This window comes from Patiria miniata, unplaced genomic scaffold (assembly GCF_015706575.1).
Source record: "Patiria miniata isolate m_02_andy unplaced genomic scaffold, ASM1570657v1 HiC_scaffold_16, whole genome shotgun sequence".
Taxonomy (NCBI): Eukaryota; Metazoa; Echinodermata; class Asteroidea; order Valvatida; family Asterinidae; genus Patiria; species Patiria miniata.
In genome coordinates this window covers 16298428-16322882 of record NW_024037054.1, presented here as the reverse complement: position 1 = coordinate 16322882, position 24455 = coordinate 16298428, and the positions used below count along the sequence as shown (strand labels likewise).

At 43.3% G+C, this 24455-nt stretch overlaps 1 protein-coding gene across 1 annotated transcript; it reads left to right on the top strand.

Moving 5' to 3' along the window:
* Window positions 1-28: 28 nt before the first annotated feature.
* Window positions 29-22901, top strand: LOC119723122 (serine palmitoyltransferase 1-like). The gene is made up of 14 exons (XM_038193664.1): window positions 29-234; window positions 1885-1992; window positions 3789-3883; window positions 4537-4630; window positions 5401-5473; window positions 6176-6308; window positions 7322-7451; window positions 8465-8554; window positions 8777-8884; window positions 10443-10538; window positions 20078-20229; window positions 21264-21384; window positions 22016-22089; window positions 22494-22901. The coding sequence occupies exons 1-14, from the start codon at window positions 151-153 to the stop codon at window positions 22594-22596; spliced, it is 1461 nt and encodes a 486-aa protein (XP_038049592.1). The 5' UTR covers window positions 29-150; the 3' UTR covers window positions 22597-22901.
* The last annotated feature ends 1554 nt before the right edge of the window (window positions 22902-24455 follow it).

The window sequence follows — 24455 nt, the reverse complement described above, 5'->3', positions numbered from 1 at the left end:
GCTGTCTGAGCAAATCGTATGTGAAATCGTATGTTCCGTGTCACACCACAACAGATCAGCGGTGGATTCAGTAGTGTAAATTAAATTCATTTATTTTCAAGTTTTATTAGACTAGAGAATTTCCCTTGATCTGTGTGTGAATCGGATGTTATGAACGACAACATGGAGAGCGTTTTGCCACTTCTAACTCCAGAACCTTGGAGTTTTGGGGAACTTTTTGAGGCGTTTCGCCAGGTATGTTTTCCGTGTTGCCATGAATTTTGATTGCTTGAGCATGTTGAGTCAACATAGTCATAGTGAATGTCAGACAAGTCGACCGTTGAGACAACTCGACTCGGGGCAAGTCGACCGTTGAGATAACTCGACCGTTGAGACAGGTCGACCGTTGAGACAACTCGACTCGGGACAACTCGACCGTTGAGACTGCTCGACTTAATGGAAATGAATACACGTGGAGCAGAAAAAGTTGCACAAATCTGTGGCAAGACCGATCACGGGTGCGGCGCGGGCATACTCGATGTACAGAGGGCGTCGCGTCGGGCCGATGCGCCCCGCCCGCCCGCGAGGACTGTGCCCGGCACGCGGGCACATCGACCGGCGCGGCAAATGGGCGCACAGGCCCGGCAAAAACGATGCCACAGTGCACGGTACGGCCGCGTTGACCGGGGATGCGCGCACGTGACCTTGAAAAAAACGAACGATGTGCACGGACAATCATGCTGCGCTATATCGGGTCTGTTATATGCAACCAAAAAAACTCATGTGTCATCACTCCCAAACGGCGATCAGCCGCCGTAAAAATCCCCGGTACTTATCCCTGAAAGTGAAACTAGGCCCAAAACATGCGAGGCGACTTGTCTCAACGGTCGACTTGTCTTTCCATTTATCGCACATACGGTCGAGTTGTCTCAACGGTCGAGTTGTCTCAACGGTCGACTTGTCCCGAGTCGAGTTGTCTCAACGGTCGACTTGTCTGACCCCCGTCATAGTCAATGTGTGCATTGCCTGCAATTGAATCTTTCGTTCACATGTTGTCGGGCGCGATCGGTGGATCTGCGCTACCCCGCCCCCGATCATCGCGCTGCGGCATCAGAAAGAATTCCATACCTGGACATCACTTGACACCCTGTGCACAAACACTTCTTCCAGAACTGTAAGGGTTTTACAAACCTAAAGATGAATTGAAGACTGAAGTTGCTGAAGCAGAAAATTCTCAATTTTTTTTCAAACCTCCAAATTAACTCTCCTGTCACGAAATGTTCGGCCTCAATATTTCACAAGTATTATCTTCTGTAAGGTCTGTAAAAACCTTACAGTTCTGGAAGTACACAAACCCTAGTATGACTATGAGACTGGTCTGAAGAATTTTAAGTGTTTTCTCAGTAGGGGCCGAATTAAACCCGTAAACGTGGCGTCAATAACAATGCCATGCCCCAGCCTCGCGTAAATACGCTCCAAATTGTCATGCAGCATGTCTTTTCGCCGGTAGTTTAAGTACTTAAATAGAAAGCGTTCTGTAAATTCATGCAAGCGTAGGATCTTGCATCTTTGCCAAGAAAGTTGAGGGGAAAAAAAGACCTCGACATTACAAACGGACGAGCAAAACTTTTGATTTTCTGTGGTCATGCTTGGTAGGCTGGTACTCCGAGTCATGCATGCGCGAAATGGTAGGAGCTGTCTGGGTACCCGTACAATCTTGTGCGTTGAGTGTTTCTACACAACTCTGGAGCGTGGCTATGTATATAGCCACGTTCACGGGTCTAGGGCCTAATTTGCTAATTGCTAAGTTCAGTGTTTTCCTGCTGATTTTTTTTTGGACATGTTATCGCTTTCTGAATATTAGTAAAAAAAAAACTTCATTGCATTGATTTGTTATCTCCCCAGGCCCCGATGTACCACCTCATCTTCGAAGGTCTCCTGATTATATTCATCATCCGGCTCCTGCTGTCCAAGAGTTACTCCATCCAATCCAAAATGGTCCTGACAGAAAAGGTACTAGCCCCAGTCCAGACTGGGACCTTCAAGTGCAGAAAAAAAACGTGTAAATCAAAATCATGCCAACTTTACTCACTCTTTAGCCAACAAAACTCTCCAAAATGTTCATGACGCAAAGACAAGGTCCTCAGTATTTCACCAGCCAAGTTTGAGGTCTCAGTTCAATTCTTAACCCTAACCGCCCTGAATCCTCCAAAATCCTTTTTGCAAATTGGAGGAATTTGCAGGATTGAGGTTACATGGCCAAAGTGCGTTGCTGATTTCGGAGTACGCACTGTGTCAAGGTCTTGGGCCGGACCTTGTGTTGTTTATGCTCAGCCGTGCATAAATTTAGTCCTTGATTATACTTGACATCCTCCGCACTGCTCCAGGATGTCACTGCCTCTGCCTCAGTCTATTGACAGTCATAGCCGGAGCATTTTGCAGGATTCAGGCAGTGGTCACCCCTCCATGGACCATATTCAAGAAACCGGTGGAATTTGCAGGATTGAAGCTATATGCTATTTTTCCATGAGGCCAATTGGAGGATTTTGCAGGATTGAGGCTACATCCTAGCAAAAAGGCCTAGGGAGTCAGGGTTAAAGGAGACTTTTCTTCAACATTTCGCTCCTGAGACTGAGAGTGAAGCCAAGTAATTTCAATTTGAAGCCTAAGACTAGACTGGTACATGTACATATCCAACTGTTTTAAAAGATTGACCCTTCAATAGTCTGGTGGCATGACTATCGAAAGTGTGTCGTTTTGGGCTAGGTACCAGATGTTTCTTTTGGCACAGTTGATTGATGCAGTTACTGAAGCGGTGTTAGACTATTTGTTTCATGTGCCAGTCTATTTTCTTGTATTGCATGTTTTTTACTATCTTAAGTTTTGGGACTCTCATACACAGTATGGAGAGTCCCAAATTTTTGGCCTAGCCCCAGTCTATGGCCAGTCACTGTGCCTCGGCCATCAGAATAATAAGCCATTTGCGAGTGACCTATACCCTTTGGGATTTAAATTTGACTTGACACTGACTTGCTCAGAATGCTTGGCACATTTTAACTGTGAATTCTCCAGACCAAAGACACTGTTGCTAATCACAATGATTCAGGGCAAGCTCTTGCAAAGTTACGTAAGAGACGCTCAGCACCAATACATCGTTCACAATGGGTGAGAATGGCACAAAGACACCTTGCTAGCATAAGGCTTGCCCCGAATCATGTGATATAGTAACAGTCTCTTTTGTCGGGAGAATGCAAAGTTAACACGTGCAAAGCATTGGGTTAAGTCAGCGTTCCAGATTTTATTCAAATTTAACTCGCAAACGGCCTATTGGGCCTGATGTTCCGCGTATGGATTCACTTACCCAAGCAATCGCTTCTTTCACAATAATCGCAACTCCTCCATTTCTCCATCTGGTGGAATTTGCCTCTTAATTTTCGTCCCAAAACTGCCCAATCATGGCTAATAAAAGCCTATAAAATACTGTGGAATAAACAATCACTCTACATAAGGCTTGATGCTCCTTGAAACTTAGAAGGTGCAAAGAACCTGCCCTTGGTTTTCTGTTCATTGGTGAATTTAGGAGCATACAGGCAGGCATGCAACTTTTCCTCGGATCAGCTGATTTCCTCTTTTTTTACTTCTCAAGTTTGCCATTGAAAATAGAAAAACACTGTACAAAGTCTTGGAAAGATGTGAATTTCCTCTCTTTTTTGTGACTTCCCAGTTGCATGCCTGTACAGGATAGTTCTTAGCAAAAAGTTTAGAGTTCATTCTTTCTCCTGCCTTGTGTTCAAACTTTTTTACCTCAGGAAAAGGATCAACTGATTGAGGAGTGGACCCCAGAACCTTTAGTCCCCAAACTGCCCGATGACTATGAGCCCATCAAATACAGGACAGTCACACAGTAAGTACAACATTTAGGGGTTCCATTTTTTTCTTTTGGTCAAGACCGTATGGGCCTTATGCACAAGTCAGCCATATTGAATTGAAAGTGAGGTAAAATTTTTATTTTTTTTAAATTGCGAAGAGAAATGAAAGCAGGTAAATTACTAATTAATTCAAGTCTGCTTCAATGAATAATTTAAAATTTGTAATTAAACATTCCCTAATGTTTTAAGCCAGATTTAAAAAAGAAACGGCCGTAAACTAAGGCTGTACTAATAGTCGGGCGCCTTCACATTCAACAGTTAACAATTTATTAAATGCATTCAGGGAACTCGACAAAAATGGCCAACTCGTGCATGGGGCCCGTTCTATGGATGTTCCGCTGAGCGTGGTTTGGGTTCGTGACTCATGATCAGATGGTCAGGGTTTGAATCAAACCACTGACCAAATGTTATGTCCTTTGGCACGCCACTTCACCCCTACCTGCCCCTCTCTACTCATGAGTATAAATGGGTACTGACATTAGCTAGGTAGTAACGTGCGATGGACTGAAATCTCAACCAGTCCGCCTAGAAATATTAGTTTAGTAGTTTCATGCAGCCATATAGATTTGACACAAACATTTTCCCCTGTAGAACACTATTTACAAAGGCAACATTTTCATTTGAACAGGCAAGGTGGAAGCATGCTGACTGTGGACGGCAAACAGGGAATAAACCTCGGCACGTTCAATTTTCTTGGAATGCTGGGAAGGAAAGAGACAGCGGTAGGTTGCGACGAAAGAAAATAGTAGAAAGTACTCCTACAGAATCTACCAATGATTCATATTGCAATCCCTCCAATTCCCACCCAGTTGGGCCCAACCCCTCTCCACCCCACCCAGTTAGGCCAGACCCCAACCCTCCCTGTACCACCCAGTAAGACCCAACCCCTCCCCACCTCAACCCCACCTAGTAAGACCCAACCCCTCCCCAACTCACCCCACCTAGTAAGACCCAATCCTTTCCCACCTCACCCCCACCTAGTAAGGCCCAACCCCTCCCCACCCCACCCCACCCCCACCTAGTAAGACCCAATCCTTTCCCACCTCACCCCCACCTAGTAAGGCCCAACCCCTCCCCACCCCACCCCACCCCCACCTAGTAAGACCCAATCCCTTCCCACCCCACCCCACCTAGTAAGGCCCAACCCTTCCCTACCCAACCCCACCCAATTAGGCCAGATCCCTCCCCACCCCACCCAGTAAGACCCAACCCCCTCCCTATCCCACCCTGTAAGACTGGACCCCTCCCCACCCCCACCCAGTTACTCCCAACCAATCCAATCCTACCCAGCTAGGCTCAACCCCTCCCTACCCACCCACTTACAGGAAGGTAAGGCCAATTCCTGCCCACCCTTCCCAGTATAGGCCAAACCCCTCCCCACCCCACAGAGAGAGTTATGCTTTACTCCCTCCACAAACCACCCCAATCTGTTAGGTCTGATTTTCAGGAGCTTTTGACATTTGAATTTTCGCCCCAATTTATTCAATGATAGGATGCTGCAGTGAAGAGTCTTAAGAAGTATGGCGTTGGGACTTGTGGTCCTCGTGGATTCTATGGAACAATGGGTAAGAATCCTCCATTTTGTAAGCTGAGAGAAATGAATGATTTCGAAGCATTGACCAGAATTGTTTGATTGGCTTGTGACTGGCTTGCAGTTGACTTGTAATTGACTTGAGATTGGCTTGGGATTGGCTTGTGATTGGCTTGTGATTGATTTGAGATTGGCTTGTGATTGACTTAAGATTGGCTTGTGATTGACTTGTGATTGGCTTGTGATTGATTTGAGATGGGCTTGTGATTGACTTGCGATTGACTTGAGATTGACGTGTGATTGACTTGTGATTGGCTTGTGATTGACTTGTGATTGACTTGTGATTGACTTGTGATTGACTTGTGATTGAATTGAAATTGGCTTGAGATTGACTTGAGATTGGCTTGTGATTGACTTGTGATTGGCTTGTGATTGATTTGAGACGGACTTGAGATTGTTTGTGATTGACTTGAAATTGGCTTGTGATTAACTTCAGATTGGCTTTTTATTCAGATTGGCTTTTTATTGATTTGAGAGGGCTTGTGATTGGCTTATGATTGACTTCAGATTGGCTGATAATTAACTTCAGATTTACTCAATTCCTGCTAGTTAAGAAACTTACAAGCTCAAACAATTTTAGTTGACCCTTGATTGCTGAACTGATTGTAGCGTTTTTCTTATTTTCTGCAAACCATTAATTCGGGGTTCCATTCATGCCTTTTTCTTTCCTATTTAGATGTTCACTTGGATTTTGAAGAGCGAATCGCCAAGTTCTTCGGCATGGAGATGGGCATCCTATACTCCTATGGCTTCTCAACCGTAGCCAGCTGCATCCCAGCCTACTCAAAGAGGGGAGACATTATCTTCTGGTAAGAAAATAATTTTACTTGAAACGTTTTTTGTACTTAGATCATCCAATAGCGGTTTATACTGGGAATTCCCATGTCGTTCATGAGCTATCCTGTGGGCCAAATAATGCCAATCTTGTGGTTTTTTTATTTAATTTTTTATTAATGTTTGCAAAAACTCCTCAGTCCGTAGAGTTCAATTCTCAAGACCAAACACACCTTTTAGACCAAAACACACCAAATGGAAGCTATCTTGTTGTGTTTTTCAACTTTAAAAATGTTGGGGTATTAAACTGGCTGGTTTAAAATCGGTTTAAAATGTCATATGCACAAGACCACATACAAAGTCTTGACAAGTGCGGCAAATTTAGAATCTCAGTCTTGGAGAAACACTAACAATGCCTGACCTTGCAGAAAGCAACCGTTACTTGGATTTTTTCTAGGTTGGGCCCCCCAAAAAATAGTCGGTCTCTGGTCAGACCGAACTTCCGGAATTGATGCGGCGACGCGTTTTTTTGGGGGGTTTTTTGGTGGCTTTTTTTTTTTTCAAGCTTGTATTGTACAGACAAGGTGGGTACTATTTTGCTTTTTTGTGTCCTCATTATACATTGGTGTCCTCCATAATTTGCCTTGGTGCCCTTTATCATTTGCCTTGGTGCAATTTCCCCATTCCTTGGTGCTCCTTGGTACAAAAATTTGAGGAGGCGCGGCAATAGAGGGCGCTGTTGTAGCTTCCATGTTAATTTGAAAAAAAAAGAAAAAAGGTAGACCGCGCATGATTAAAATCGACGCGCGCGCTGACCAGAGACCGGTTTTTTTGGGCCTTAATTGGTTTTTGCCTTTATGTTCAGTGCTGTCCTAAATCTTATGACAAAAGAAATCACCAGCTTTTTGGCTGGGACTCGAGCCTATGACCTCCTGCCTACTGGTACAGACGCCTGACCAATTTGGGTGAGATTGCTGAATCTACTCGGATGAACGAAATTCCGTTGTTTGGCACAAAGTGTTACGTTTTACTATATTCTTTTTTTCAGTGACGAAGGAGTCTGCTTTGCTGTGCAGATGGGCTTGCTAGCGTCGCGTAGCCAGATCAAGTTCTTCAAACACAACGACATGGAGGATCTTGAACGACTCCTGGAAGAGCAAGTTATTGAAGATAAGAAGGTTAGACCAGTCTGTCACGAGTGAGCCCACATAACAGTGGCAAGTCACTCACAGTCAGGCAATAAAGCAGTCGCAAGTCAGTCACAAGTCAGGTCTTAACCACTTCGCGCCGGGATTATTTTTGCAGAAACTTCGATTTTCGCAAAAGGCAAAATTTCCCAGCCAACTTCTGATACACAACCAAACGCCACAAATACCGATTCGCAAGAGTCATTTCAACAGTATTTGTACATTATTTCTTGCCGAGACCTCATATGTTTTAATACTCCGGGGTGTGCACTGGAGCATAAGCTGTTCAACAATAGGCCATGCACAACGGCCAATTCAAGATCAACACACGGTCCGCCTCCACAGACTTCACGGACTTTGTGTGTATGAACAAAAGGCACGAGGGATAAGCGTGTTTAGACGTCACCTGGAGGCCAGTCCAGATAATCTTGACATCTTAACCCGTCAGCCTTGCTTGTGTATAAAAACAGCCAGTGCATGTTATAATGCCCACTGTCGCCAACTGGTTAAAACAAACACAAGTCAATCACAAGTCAATCACAAGTCAGTCACAAGTCAATCACAAGTCTGTCACAAGTCAATCACAAGTCAATCACAAGTCAGTCACAAGTCAATCACAAGTCAATCACAAGTCAATCACAAGTCAGTCACATGTCAATCACAAGTCAATCACAAGTCAATCACAAGTCAGTCACAAGTCAGTCACAAGTCAATCACAAGTCAGTCACAAGTCAGTCACAAGTCAGTCACAAGTCAATCACAAGTCAGTCACAAGTCAATCACAAGTCAATCACAAGTCAATCACAAGTCAATCTCAAGTCCAGTCACATGCCAAATGTGTAAGTTCATCACAAGTTCATTGCAACTCAGGGTCAAAGGCCCATCACAAGTCCCGTCACAAGCCAAAGCATGTGTCCAGTCACAAGCTAATCATAAGTCAAATCACAAGTCGATCACAACTCTAGTGACTTAAGTTTTCCCTATTTTCATTTTGCCTTGATCAGAACCCCAAGAAAGCAAAGAAGACACGCAAGTTCATGGTTGTAGAGGGCCTGTACACCAACACTGGACAAATCACTCCCATCAACAAACTGGTAAGATATATCTCAACATTTACTATTTATTTACTTATTTATTTTCATTAGTTACTCTCTATATTTGTAATTGTCATTAGTTTTTTATATGGGGACGCATAACTTCTCCACCCCATTCTGAATAACTTAAAGAATCCTATACTTTAATTTGGTAAAACTAAACAGAATTCTACTTCATTTTTTTCCCCAATTTTTCTTTTCTTATTTACATTTCATTTTCAGGTGGAATTCAAATACAAGTACAAAGTGCGCATCTTTCTGGATGAGAGCATGTCGTTCGGCGTGCTCGGGAAAACTGGGCACGGCGTCACGGAACACTTTGGAATCGATGTAAGTTTGGTCAAAAGAGCAGTCACATCAGTACTAAGGTTTGCGGTAACAACACGTGAATTTTATCTCTCTTGAGTTGTGTGGTTCTGAGAAGAACCAGTTGTAACTGGACGTTTCGAACAGTATGCTCTGTTCCTCATCAGGAGACTCGATTAGAGCACACTGTTTGAAACGATGAGTTAAAACAACTGGTGCTTCTCAGAACCACACAACTAGAGGGAGAATGCAAATGTGATGCAATCAAGCTAAATGATTCGCTTGTCGACCCTGGTCATTTTGTTTTTCTTCTACAGATTTGAAAAGAGCACAATCTCAGCATAACTGCTGTGAAAACCGCATGCTGGTACCATCTTTAGTTCAAAAATTATGGAAGTCGGAACACCAAGAGATGTGATGAAGTGATGTGATGAAGTGGCCCTTGTTTGGCCTGAATCTCCAAATAAAAGTTCCCGACGATTCATTTAGCTTGATTGCATCACAAATGGTGTTACCGTAAACCTTTCATGCTTGGTTCACGTCCACCATGCAAACCTACAAGTCTCATACACATCAGTACTCATACATGTTTCTACGACGTCATTCTGCATTGCACAAAATGTCCCCTCAAAACTTACAAAGAGAGAGGTCTGGCGGACTTTTGAACACATTTTCCTCCAAGTAGAGTACCCTGTGCCCATAGATTGTTTCGTTGGTAATTTTTTTGGCGGGAATTTTATTGAAAACAATGTCTCATCATGCTGAGGGTACGATTGTCCGATGGGGCATATTTTCAATGAAACGCCTACAAAGATTTAGCCCGAGTATCACCCGTTGTCCAATGGAGCCCTCTCTCTCTACTGGTTTTTTTTTTTGTAACACGTTTGAGACAAAACTTGCTAACTGCTAACGAGCGTGAGCGGAACACGAAATAATGTAGTGCGTCTGTGTCCCACATACCACGAGGCCGAGTGGTATGTGAGACACAGACACACTACATTTTCCGCGTTCCACAAGCGTGAGCGTGATAACGAATTTATCTTCAAGCAAACTTGACACACAATAAAGATGAAATGCACGCTGTACACAAACGTCAGCGCTTATCCTATACACGTGCGTGTTTGTACGGAATGGCGCACGCATCTTGGAGTAGCACAACACGTGGAGTGTGGCATAGACGGTGGCCCTGCTACATGGTTATATGTAGCACGGCTTGTTGCCATGGATCGACCAATCAGGATCGAGGATTAAAGTTTACTTGAAGATTAATATCTGTATCACTTCTTTAGATCTTGCGATAACTAAGCATATTTATATTAAGTACAGTATATACAAAGCAAATGTGGTACATTCCCTGTTAACTTTTAAATTTTCTTTATTATTGGGGTCTTCGGAAATAAACTATTGCTAAAAAAAGACACAAATTGTGATATCAGTTATAGTACTCAGACTTTTTTGATTCCCTGAAAACCATTGAAGTTAAATTATTGTGGCTACAACAGAAAATGTAAATATTTAATTGAATGCAAATTTTTTTAAAATATGAATATTCAATTATTCAAATGGATTTGCTTTGTTACAGGTGACAGATATTGACCTGATCTCAGCATGCATGGAGAATTCTCTGGGCACACTGGGAGGATTTTGTGTGGGCTCAAAATACGTTGTTGATCACCAGGTGGGTAAACCTTTATCATAAAGTCAGGTATTTCACGCTGAGATTTTACAGAGGCTGCACCATTTCAGCTCTGGCATTTATTTTTGTGAGTCAAATTAACTTTGTTATTACTTTGGCCGGGGTGTTCAGTTCCCCGTCGTGTAAATGAAGACTAGCCTCGAGGAGTACGTACGCTGCGCCACAAAAACCTCACCAATATTTATCCTCTAAAACAGACAACCATTTGCAATCAAACGTTGTCGAATTTCACACCGTTGGACTGAGGTGTCCTAAACTCCACAATCGCTATTATTCAGGGCTATTCCATGAAGTAGCTATAATTCTGTTCACAATTGACTCACAATTTCTCTTGTAAAATAAAAGTTTTTTTATACAATACCGTAAGTACAGTCCACTAAAACTGTACATCAAGGAACATAATTCCTGTAACTACACTTCAGGCTTGTTTAACCATTGTAGACATAGTATTGACACCATACACATGTAGATGTGTACATGTGCTTCTATATACCCTAACTTTTCTGCAAACATGGTAGAGGCCACTTACGTCTCTATTAATTGCTGTCTTCAACCTGAGCTCGGCCCAATTTCATAGAGCTGCTTAAGCAGAAAATTTGCTTAAGCACGAAAAAACATTGCTTAGTAAAATTAGGTTACCGGCCAAAACTCCATGTGATGTACATTGCTTGTGACTGGTATTTAGCTGTTGTTTACTTAGCATAACAATCGCATGGAGTTTTGGCCGGTAACCTGATTTTATTAAGCAAGACGTTTTTGTGCTTAAGCAAATTTTGTGCTTAAGCAGCTCTATGAAATTGGCCCCATTGTTGACAAGCTTAAACATGTAGAATATGACACATGTGCAGTGCTATATACTGTTGTGCAGGGTGACAATTTACACAAAGTTTCTCTCTTCATGAAATTTTGCCATTCACGTTGATAAAAAAAAATATCTACAATCCTGTTTTATCAACTGCTTACGTGATTGGTCGAATTTTCATGCTGCATTTTTTCAAGGAATAATTAGCCCCTTTCCACGCCCTCCATTGTATGCCGTCTTTAACGCCAGCGCCCGCTCCGTATGGGAAGTATTTCCCGTTGAGGTTCGCCTTCTGGCATTTGTCGTACCACCAGCCTCCGCCGCTGGCATCCGCGCAATTGTCTCTGTGGTTGTCGTTATCGGCATCAGTTGTCGTAAACGGCATCCCGTCTTGGTGTTTCAAGGAATCCCGCGCTGTACCGGTGTAGGAACCCACATGCAGGGTGTACAGCGCGCCTGTCACGCTAAACGCTGCGTACTCGGCCCACACTGTCGCGCCATCCCAGTCCTCCAAATCAACGCGCAGCTGCCACGTCTGTGACGATGTCAACGCGCGAAGCACGTCGTTCCCCAGCCAAAATTCGCCAGTAAGATCGCCAAAGAAGGTTTCGAATTCAGCCCAGTTGCGGTTGAAACTGACGTTGCCGTCTTGTCGCCTCTGAACGGTGATCCATCCCCCGCCGTCAGTTTCCGTGTCGCAGTAGACCTGTAATCCATTGGCGAAACCCGGAGGAAATACAGTGAAGATGCCACTGCCTTGACCGGCATCCTGCGCAGCGGTACAGCTGTCATATTCGGCTACAGTCTCCACAGTAGTCAGAGACGAAGTCGAAGGCACAGTCGGGAGAATTGTGGAGAAAATCGCAGGATCTTGTGGCGTTGAGGTAACTGAAAAGTCAGGTGAAGTCGAAGGCCTAGAATCGCGAGATGTAGAAGGCCAAGTTGGCAGAGCTGTTGAAGGTATCGCAGGATCTTGTGGCATAGAAGTAACCGAAAAGTCAGGTGTAGTTGAAGGCTTAGAATTGCGAGATGTAGAAGGCCAAGTTGGCAGAGCTGTTGAAGGAGCTGTTTGTGGCGTAGAAACATCTGAATAGTCGGACGTAGTTGGTGGCTTTGTGTAGCGAGTTGTTGCAGGAACAGAGGTGAGAGTTGTAGGAGACATCGCCGAATGTTGTGGCATAGAAGTAACCGAGAAGTCAGGTGTAGTGGAAGGTTTAGAATCGAGAGATGTAGAAGGCCAAGTTGGCAGAGCTGTTGAAGGTATCGCAGGATCTTGTGGCATAGAAGTAACCGAAAAGTCAGGTGTAGTCGAAGGCTTAGAATCACGAGATGTAGAAGGCTCAGTTGGGAGAGGGATAGAAGAAATCGTAGAAGCTTGTGGCAGAGAAACATCTGAAGAGTCTGACGTAGTTGGTGGCTTTGTGTAGCGAGTTGTTGCAGGAACAGAGGGGAGAGTTGCAGGAGACATCGTCGAAGGTTGTAGCGTAGAAGGAACCGAATAATCAGACGTGGTCGGTTCAGAGTTGTGAGATATAGAAGATACAGAGTGAGGCAGACTTGAGGTTTGTGGCGATGTAGGATGCTCCGGGGATGTAGGACTTGGAGATTCTGAAACCTGAATCCTGTCTCCATCAAAGTACACGCTGCCATCCACAACAACAAAGTCATCAAGATACTGAAACCTTGTAGCATTGTTTAGCTCACAACTGTAATTCAGTCTGTAATAATTAACAGATTGACAGACTTTGTCGGAGTGACAGTAGCTGACACAGATCACGTGAGAGCGCGCTGTCATCTCCCGATAGGTGCAGCATCGCAGAGCGCGGTTTTCCACAGCGAAGAATTCAATTTGCAGCTTTCCGCATTGTGTTCCGCGGACTGTTTCAGACCTGACTAGTACAATAATCCAGAAGATCTGAACAAATGTTAGGATACATTTGACATTGAACGCCATCTTGTGTCCAAGCCTGAGTTTCAGAATAATCCGGTTCGTAAACAAAGTTTTCAATGGAGTACTGCACTACAATCCCATTTTCTGAAGATGAAGCGTTTGTGTAGACCTACATGTATGAAGTCACTTTACGGAGTACCTCAAAGCGTTTTACTGTTGAAACGCATCAACCTTTAGACTGGAGGCCTGATTTTATGAGGACCGGCCACGCCCTCAAACCTTCTAAAATCCTATTGGTTGCTATGTGTGTTGACGATACATGTACTACTTTCCTGTAGTCTGACTGGCAAATATACGTGCAGCCTGAATGCAGTACCTCATCAGGTGCACGCAGAAATGTAAATGAGTTGACCCTGTATCAAAGGTCATAAAGACAACAATGTGACTGCCCGTTCTCAGACTCTTTATCCAAATGAGTCTGTGTTTGAACTAATCAACCTGTTGCAGCTGCTCAAAATCCTCGGTAGCATGTTTCCATATTTGCAAGTACAGTCTGTTCCCGAAGACAGACAGAGCATACTCTTCGAAACTTCTTGTTAACTGCTCCGTTCTCAGGACCACACGAGCTGACCGCAGATTCTCCTACATGGTGTACACTGAAAGTCATGTAGCGCAAACTACATGACTTTGATTCCAATGAGCCAGCTACGGCTTTGTCTGCATCCAAAGAGTTCCAACTCCTAAAACGTGCGATGCATTTAACCGGCCGATGTTGCCCACCTGTTGGTACAGCCAACAACTGATGCAACAGGCTCCGCTGTACCTACAGAACACCACTGACCAGTCACGGTCATGAAATCACTGCTGAATGCCAGCCAAATATAGGATAGAATCAATATTACCATGAAGACTAATTAATTGTTGCCTGCCTTAGGCCACCTACCTTGTGTTTGCATTGATTTTTGAAGGAGCGTTGGGATATACAAATTTTGCACGCAGAATGAGGCCGAGCCTTGTATTGATTTCGGGGAGGGTTTCCGAGGGGAATATGAGGTTATTTGACAAAATTAAGGCTAAAATGATTAGAGTGTTGTATAACTGCCTCCGAGTAGGAATTGATTTTCACAAAGTTGGATCGTTTGTTGCGGAGACAGGTACGTCCATGGCCATATCTGGGCATTGATTGCGGTTTATTTTTGCATCTGAGGTCGACCTACCGAGGATGCTTAATAAAAAGGTCATCCTATTTTTAAGATACTACATTTGGTGACTGTGTTGAGAAAGTTCAGGCGAGGAGTACGGTTGACCATAGTTGGACCATTAACTTCACTCGAATGAAGGACGGTGCCTACTGTGCCTATTGGGTAATCCGGGCCTGCAGGGAGCCAGGATCCAGAGGTTTTGTGATGACGTGTTTACCATCGTTTGACTAGAGGTGCTTGCTATTACATGTACCAGTACAACCTTGTTCCCATGGGTACCAGATCTTGCTGCGCCATATTGTTTCCCATCATGCCTTGCGCGATCTCATCCCCTGGAATTGTGTTATTTAAATGTGTCAAAATATGGCACATTATAATTTGGCTGCAGTGTATCCGTTTTACGCGCCGACGCCATCTTTAAAATGTTGAAAGTTGTGTTTTTGAAAAATCAATGCTTTCAAACATAAGGTTTGGACGTTGCGTTATTTAGCAAAGATTTGTTTTAAAGGTACGTACCCCTTTCATCCCTTTACAACCTGACAACCGCAGATACAGGGGTTTTTTTTAGCGAAAAACGAGGCTGCCATAGTGCATATCGTACGGGCATCGCGCAGTTTTGAATATCATTTGAATATCAGCATCGTTTACATGTACATTACGGCCAGGGGTTAGTGAAGGAACACACATGCGACCAGGGAGTCGAGGCTGGTACCGGGAGTACACAGGTGTAAGTTACGTCACAATTCAACCAATAGTCAACCGATGATCCTTGCCCGAACTTGATTGATCAGTTGAACATTTTTATATGGCAAGGGATGTGTGTCACCATACCCAACTCAAACCTAAGCCAGCTTTGCATCTACATACATGTACTCGTACTTTCTTTTTGTTAATTATTTAACTACTTCATTTACTCTAAAAGTGTCTGTTGCATCGAATGATCTGATTTTTCAATCAACAACATTGAAATACAGAGTCAAAAAAAGCGAAACCCAATTGTTGGGACTGTTATTTCAGTGAAGTTCTGCATGTAGCACTTTCAAAATCTAGGATATGAAAGCCCAATTCATAATCTTTCTTTTAGTGCAAGAATCATTCAAATCACTCATGTACTTTTCAAGTTACGGAATTTTAAACACAACCACCGTTTTAAAGTTCTGTCCACGGATCACAAGACGGCAAGTGTTCTTTCAGCAAAACGAAAACAAATCACATAGGGATGCGTGTGAATTGTTTTCGTTTTGCTGAAAGAACGCATGTGCACCTTTTTTGTAATCCGTGGACAGAACTTTAAAACGGTGGTTTTGTTTAAAATTCCGTAACTTGAAAAGTATAAGTGATTTGGTGCTTAAAATTTAAATTACTAGAGTGCTAACTCCTCATTCTTGTGCGCGGAGACGCTTTGAAGCTGTTCTGGGCACAGACATTTTGAATTCATGTGCGTGTTTGTAGAACACAATGAAATTAGATGAATTGAATTTAAAAAGTGTACTCTAAATGCAACTCTCAAGTACATGTAGAACATACACAAACAACTTAAGCGCGTCATGACGGTTCAAAAAATGTCACGGCAAAAAGCATCTGCACTGGATACGCACACGCGTTGTGCTCTTTGCATAGATCAAAATGAAACGCTCATTTGCTGATTGTGCATTTCGGTTTTGTGCGTATCGGCTTCGGTAACGCACCTGTATAGAATACAAACGCAGATATGCAAATAGCCATACAAAAGCCGTACAAAATGTTGGGTTTTCCATAGGTTTATGCACAAACATGGATGCGCCCAGCAGGCATCACTTTGTACATGAGTCAGCGCTCTAGTAATTTAATATAGCTCTATGGTTTGAACCGACTTTCATCCCAGGTGAATACTTGTGGTAAACCTGATTTATTGACCAGCTACATGTAAAACTCTCATGAGTACCCCACGTGTGTAGTCATCGAATATTCTGCACGGAGTCTGTGACAGTTATTGGGGTTTTTTTGTAATTTTTTCTCTTCACATTGAAGAAATCTGCACAATCCCATCTTATCAACAGCTTACATGATTGCTCGAATCTTCATGCTGCATTTTTTCAAGGAGTAGTTATTCCCTTTCCACGCCTTCCATTGTATGCCGTCTTTAACGCCGGCGCCCTTTCCGTATGGGAAGAATTTCCCGTTGAGGTTCGCCTTCTGGCATTTGTCGTACCACCAGCCTCCGCCGCTGGCGTCTGCGCAGTTCTCTGTGTGGTTGTCGTTATCGGCATCGATGGTCGTGAACGGGATCCCGTCGTGGTGTTGCAGTGAATCCCCCGCCGTACCGTTGCAGGAACCCACGTGGAGGGTGTACAGCTCGCCCGTCACGCTGAACTCGGCGTACTCGGCCCACGCTGTCGCGCCGTCCCAGTCCTCCAAATCAACGTGCAGCTGCCAGGTCTGTGACGACGTCAATGCGCGAAGCACGTCATTCCCCAGCCAAAACTCACCATTCAGATCGCCAAAGAAGGTTTCGAATTCCACCCAGTTGCGGTTAAAACTGACGCTTCCGTCCTGGCGCCGCTGCATAACGATCCATCCCCCGCCGTCAGTTTCCGTGTCGCAGTAGACCTGTAGTCCATTGTTGAAACTTGGAGGGTATATTGTAGAGATGCCACTGCCTTGACCGACATCCTGCGCAGTGGCGCAACTGCTGTTTTTGACAGAAGTTGGGGTTGTAGTTGAAGGCACAGTTGGGATAGTTACTGAAGAAATTGCAGGCTCTTGTGGCACAGAAGGAACTGAAGAATCGGACGTGGTTGGTTCCCAGGCCTGGGATGTAGAAGATCCAGAGCTAGGATGCACCGAGGATTGGTATGCAGAACTAGGACGTTCTGACAGCTGATTCCTGTCTCCATCAAAGTACACGCTGCCATTCACAACAACAAACTCATCGGGATACTGAAACCGTGTAGCATTGTTCAGCTCACAACTGTAATTCAGTCTGTAATAATTGACAGATTGACAGTACTTGTCCGAATGACAGTAGCTGACACAGATCACAGGCGAGCGTACCGTCATCTCCCGATAGGTGCAGCATCCCAGAGCACGGTTTTCCAAAGCGAAGAAGTCAATTTGCAGCCTTCCGCATTGTGTTCCGCAGACTGTTTCAGACCTGACTAGTGCAACAATCCAGAAGATCTGAACAAATCTTTGGATACATTTGACATTGAACGCCATCTTGTGTCCAAGCCTGAGTTTCAGAATAACCCGGTTCGTAAACAAAGTTTTCAATAGAGTACTGCACTCCAATCCCATTTTCTGATGATGTATCGTTTGTGTCTATTAAGTCTTTTCTCTGAGTACCTCAAAACGTTGTACCGTTGAAGCTCCTCAACCTTTAGACTAGAGACTTGATCTCATGAGGACAGGCCACGCCCTCAAACCTTCTAAAACCCTATTGGTTGCTATGTGTCTCGACAATAATACTTTCCTGTAGTCTCATTGGCCAATCAACCGGCATACATGCAGCTTGAATGCAGTGCCTAATTATCAGGTGCACGTGGGAAATGTAAATGAGTTGACCCGTGTCAAAGGTCATAAGGACAACAATGTGACTGCCCGTTCTCAGACTCTTTATCCAAATGAGTTTGTGTTTGAACTAATCAACCCGGTTGCACGTTTCCATATTAGCAAGCACAGTCCGTTTTCCCAAAGACAGACAGACAGAGCATACTCTCCGAAACTTCTTGCTAACCGATCCTTTTTCAGGACAGGACCACACCAGCTCACAACAGATTCTCCGACACGGTGTAATCGTAAGCTTGTGTTGTACTCATTATGTGACATACACTGTAGTCTGTTGAGCCAGCTACTGCTTTGACTACGTCCAAAGAGTGCCAACTCCCCAACGTGCAATGCATTTTACCAGCCGATGTTGCCCACCCGTTGGTACAGCCAACAACTGATGGAACATGCTCCACTGTTCCTCCAAGAGCCGGCCAATGTCACTGACTGACAGTCCTTTAGCACGTACTTAAAAATAGAACACCACTGACCAGTCACGGTCATGAAATCACTGGTGAATGCCAGCAAAAACAATAGGATAGAATCAATATTACCATGAAGACTAATTGAGTGTTGTCAGTCACCTTGTGTGTGCATTGATTTTTTTGAAGGCGAGCGTTGGGATTGGGATATATCAACTTTGGCACGCAAAACGAGAACTAGCCTTGTATTGATTTCGGGGAGGGTTTCCGAGGGTAATATGAGGTCATTTGACAGAAGAAGGATAAAATTAAATGCTGATACGGTAACTGCCTCCAAGTAGGAATTGATTTTCACAAAGTTGGATCATTTGTTGTGGAGACTGGTACGTCCATGGCCATTATATGTTTTTTCAATGGCAGGTTTTTTTTGCATCTGAGGTCGACGAAGGATGCTTAAAACAGGATCATACTTTTTTTAAATACATGTACATGTATGACTTTTTTCCACTTTTTTCGGAGAGGGAGGGGTTGGTCATTTATTAATGTACGACACCCAAGGCCAAAAACAAACTGCTAATTGTCTACGTGTACTTTCGTATTGTTCCCCAGTGCCAGCGCTACGGAGCTGGGTTAAAACATTTTGTGCAGGGGTAGTTTGGAAAAGTGCAAGTAAATTTTGTAACTAATTTCGTATTCAAATAGCAGTACTTTTTAATTGTGTTTAGATGAAATTAATCAGTTAGGCCCTATCGCTTAAAATCAAGCAGAATCTGAGGTAGAGGTGTTATAAAACAAATATTGACTGCTTTTTTGTGGTGTAATAAAGTTAGCCTCCCTGGTGATCCATGGAGCATTCTATTTTTCCTCGGCTTCTCCTTGGGAAAAATAGGATTGCTAGTCTAACTACACCACTCGAAGCAGTCAATATTTGTATAATATGCTGATATACAAATAAACAAAGTTGACAAATGTCCCCTTGTTTTTCCTTAAAAGGACTTTTGCTCCTCCTGTAGTCAGCAGGTTATAAATGTTTTTAAATTCACAAACAGATTTGTACAAGAACATTTTTTTGAACAACTGTACGTGCAGTAGTTTTCTTTGTATTAACCTTATCAAAGTTTTTAGCAGGGGTGAAATTTGTCAGGATTTTTTTCCTGATTTAAAAAAAAAAGTTGTCAAGATTTTTCCTGCTTTCAGGATTTTTGAAATCAGGAATTCAGGAGGTTTTGCAATAAAGGCATTTTTACCTATAAAGGTTTACATGTATATAGATTTTCCCAATCTCACGCCTATTTTGAGATTTTGTATTATGAATAGGGTTTGTGACTCATGATCAGAGGGCCAGTTGTTGACCATGTCCTTGGGCAAGCCACTCAATCCCCACTTGCCTCTCACCACCCAAGAGTATAAATTAGTACCGGCATTAGCTGGGCAGTAACCTGCGATGGACTAGCATCCAGTCCAGGGGGAAATATAAATATTCTCTGTCATTTCATGCTATTGAAACTTGAGATAAACGCTGGCCTGACTGGCCACATTGGCTTGTGACAGACTTACTTATTATGAATAATTAGTATGTTACACAGGCAGGCAATTTGAAACTGTTGAGGTATACCCCTAGTTAAAAAAAAATGCAATGAGTAAATAGAAGACTTTTGTTCCCATTGTTTGCATCCCAGCGTTTGTCCGGTCTGGGCTACTGCTTCTCGGCCTCACTGCCTCCCATGCTCGCATCAGCCGCCATGGCGGCGTTGGATATCATGGAGGATGACCCAACGATGGCCTCTAGGCTCCAGGCACGGTCCGAGCACGTCCACGAAGAACTGGCCAAGTAAGTACAATGGATTAAACAACTTTGTATAACACATGCCCCGGTACCAAGTTAGAGGGAAGATACAACATTTGCAAACATCAAAAAACAAAATGATCAAATTATCACGACTGAACTAGTCTGTTAGGGAATGACAGTTTAAAGCATCCTGCAAAATCTTGGCTCCTGGTGTGCTGACATTTTCAAGAAAAATTGTATTTTTCCAACGCTGGTCGGCCGACCAGCGTTGGAGAAAACTGGCAATTTTTAAAAAAACTGCTCCTGATATTTCTAATTTAGTTATTCTGCATTTTCTTTGCAATTGATTACACACCTGCGAAGGGGTACAAGCCTGCTAAACTGATTCTTTGACCTAACGATTCCCCAAAGTCTATTCATTGCTCCATTTCATCTTAAGTGGAGTCAGGGAACCAGACTTCAAGAACATGATTGGTTTTCTTGGTTTTTCCAGAATCTACAAGCCCAAAACGCGAAACATGTCAGTTTAAAATGTTTGCTATATAACATACTTTAATCTCCAAATCCATTTATTTCTGAAAATTGCAGCAAAAGCAAATGTTGTACATTCCCTTTAATAGGCCGATCCATTCAGCCCTGCCCCATAAACCATGGCACGGATACCACCACCTTTGTAGCCATGCGGTAATCTTCGGGGTGAATTTCAATAGAAGTATGTTTACTTATGAGCAAATTCTGCTTATTTCCGCCCTGAAATTGACAAAAATATATTTATTTATTTTCAATTTCGAAATTTTTTTTTAACATTGAAACACTTGAATTTTCTTTAACCCCATGCGCACGGGAAGCGGTCATGGCCGCGGCCGCTAATCCTCATTGGAATGCAGTTGCCAGCTGTGGTATGCCGTGGTACAAGGCTAGTGGGTAGTTCCACAGCTGCTGCTTTTGTGCAGTCCCGCTACCACACAAAGGCTGTGCAGTCATGCGGGCCACTTGCTCTATGTGTGGAGGAATGTCCCCATTATAACCCGTGCTTAAGGGGTTTAAGCATGACAACGAATCTTTGTCAATTACAGGATTGCTGAGATGAAGGTGGCCGGTGACCCTGTGGCCCCTATCAAGCATCTGTATGTACGAGAGACGGGAGACAAGACTAGACAAGAGATCATGAAACTCCTTGAACTTATTGTGAACATGGTATGTCCACTCAGAGTTGCAGACTATCAATAACCTGTTCTCGTTATGAGAGTTAGCTGCGTGGCTGTCATTTGGCATTTGAAAATTGACTAATGAGAGAACTGCATTTTTGTGGGGTGCTGTGGTCCAATGGTTACGGTGTTCGACTCGTGTGCCGTGGTACATGGGTTCGAATCCTGACGGGGAATATGTTGCTTGTGCTCTTGGGCACGGCGCTTTACCATTATTGCTTTGTCCTTCAGATGGGACGTAAAGCCGTAGGTCCTGTGTGTTGTGTAATGCACGTTAAAGAACCCAGTAACACATCGCTACGAGAAGGGGTTTGCCCCGGTGTTTCTGGCAGTGGCTGCAATATGCGCCGCAGCACCTTGTATACCCTTATAAAGGTGCTACATAATGGGTCTCATATTTTTCATAAACTTCATTAATACCTGTCTTTAAAAAAAAAAAACCATAATTCCCAGCGCCTTGATTGTTGGTAGATATGTGCGCTATGTAAGACTCCGGTGTTATTCTTATTTATTATTATTATTTGCTCAGGAATATGTGTAATGTCATTTCCAATGTCTTGTGTTTGAATTGTGTCGGATTGAAGTCAATTCCTATGCTTGATATTTCATGATTTTTTTAGGCTATGGATGAAGGGGTAGTACTGACCACAGCATGTTACTTGGAAGAAGAAGAAGCATTCCTGCCACCACCAAGGTAAGTCAGAAACAAAAGCTTTTTGGGTGCTATCAGTTTTTAAAAAATGGCAGCCAAAACGTGCTTGTTACAACATAATTAATACGGTTCAAGCATATCGGGGGCCATTTTGGAAAAAAAAAAGTGATAGCACCCCAAAAAAAAGGCCACCGCTCACACTACAAAGCTATCACGCATTTCACAATTCTAGATGTGTATACCTTGCAAAAAATCGCTATGAACATTGCTCTTTTAGATCATTTGATACCAATGGCCCAATTTCAGGACCGAAGCTGATAGCCTAGTAATTCTACAGGCGTTAGAGGGCAGCATGCACTGATAACATGTGACAAATGTTCATCTAAAAGTGCACAAGAACATATCATCTTACACTTCTTATTTATTTATTGATTTATTTTTGGCAGCATTCGTGTCGCTGTCAACATCGCCCCTACCGAAGACCAACTCGCCATGTCCCTGCAAGTTATACAGAAAGTGGCCTCAGAGGTTCTGCAAAACGAGGTGTAAACAATATTTTGTAAAAATTTGGTTTTGGATGGGCATCGCAGGTAGGTCTTGAGAGATTTTGTCAAGAAGGCAGGACATGAATTGCAGTGAGCATCATTTGTGGCACGTCTATCAGAGACCAAATTGCATTGCTCTGCTACGCCACAAAGAAATTCTGTGCTAACTACCAGGTACGTAAAATGCAGAATCCTTAGTTAAGAGATGTATGCATGTGAACAAGCCAGCAGGGCCCAATTTCATAGCGCTGCTTAACAGCCGACTTTGTGCTTACCGAGCCTCCATCTATTTCATAGAGACTGTTAAGCAGTAAGCACAGCAAAAGCACACTTAACCCCAGAAGAAAATTTTGCTTAAAAATCAGTGACGTAACAATAGAATCTCCATGCGCGCGCAACCGTTAGCATGAAATAGTGCTTAAGCAGCAGCATGATTTTCTGTTGTAGTTAGCACAACTTTTCTGCTTACTGTTAAGCAGTGCTATGGAATTGGGCCCAGTCCTTGCTTATCCGTGAAATACGCTTACTGGAAGCGGGAAATCTTTTGCTACGGTTGGCGGGGATTTTTTTTTTCTCCAACGGTAAGCAGAGCCATGAAATTTGGCCATGAAATTTGGCCATGAAATTTGGCCTTGAAATTTGGCCTTGAAATTTGGCCACAAAATTTGGCCCTGTGTTTGTGGCCTGCAAAACCAGAATTTCTAACTCTCATTCAGTAAGCCAGTTCGGTATCTCGATGAAGTAGCCCAGGTCAAAGGTCATTCGGGATAAAATTGCCAACGCGATGTTACGCGAATGCCCCTGCTGCTCGTAATTAACACGCGAGCGTCGTGCGACCATGCGAGCGTCATGCGCCTTCGATGAGCGTTCGATAATCCTGAATGACCGTTATCATGCGTAGTTGAAATGCCGAGCTGGCTTGTCGATGAGAATTTAAACGGACCTTCCCAAGTGACTAATAATAGTTTTAGCTTTAGTAATAGTAAAATCATTAAGTAAATTTTTTGTTGTGTCAGATAGGTCAGAGCCTGTGGTAATGATTTGCATAAATGCATATTAATTGCGGAAATGCGATGATGTCACAGAATGGTAACATAGTGACTAATAAACAAATCAAGACATGACTTGTGAGTACATGTACATACATATACATGTCTATTAGTTTTTTATATCGTGATTTTCAGACCCAATGTATTGGTACATTAGTAATATTTATGTTGTTGTGGGGTGCTGTGTTTGGTTAATATTGTAAATTCTCTGGTTATTTGAAGTTACACATTAAGATTATGGCTGTGTGTATAGTCATCAATTATGTCATTTTCTCATGGTATTTTGTAAAGTATTTGAATCAGTGCAAACCTATGGACTCCATATTTGAATTCAGTAACATTTTACTTTATCATCTTTTTGGAGATTTATTTGCGTAGTTGGTCACAAACTTTTCAATTTTGAACGTATCACTTTTTTGATACAAAAATTGTCTTACTGCATTGGTGTGTGATTGTGATAATAACCAGAGCTGTGCTCAACCCATTACTAAATGTATTACATTGTATATTAGGGAGGTTTCACAAGCGAACGGATACGCTTACACTTACGTTTAGCTATCCGTATCCGTTTTTTACTTACGTGTAGCGAGCGAGATATGCGTGTCGTCTGCACGTATGACGTCATACGCCACTCACTATCCGCTAAACGTGCAGACGACACGCATATCTCGCTTGCTAGATAGTACAGGGAGTAACAGGCAGGGCAGTTTGGGGTTGTTCAGGAAGTAACAGGCAGGGCAGTTTGGGGCTGTACAGGAAGTAACAGGCAGGGCAGTTTGGGGCGGTACAGGGAGTAACAGGCAGGGCAGTTTGG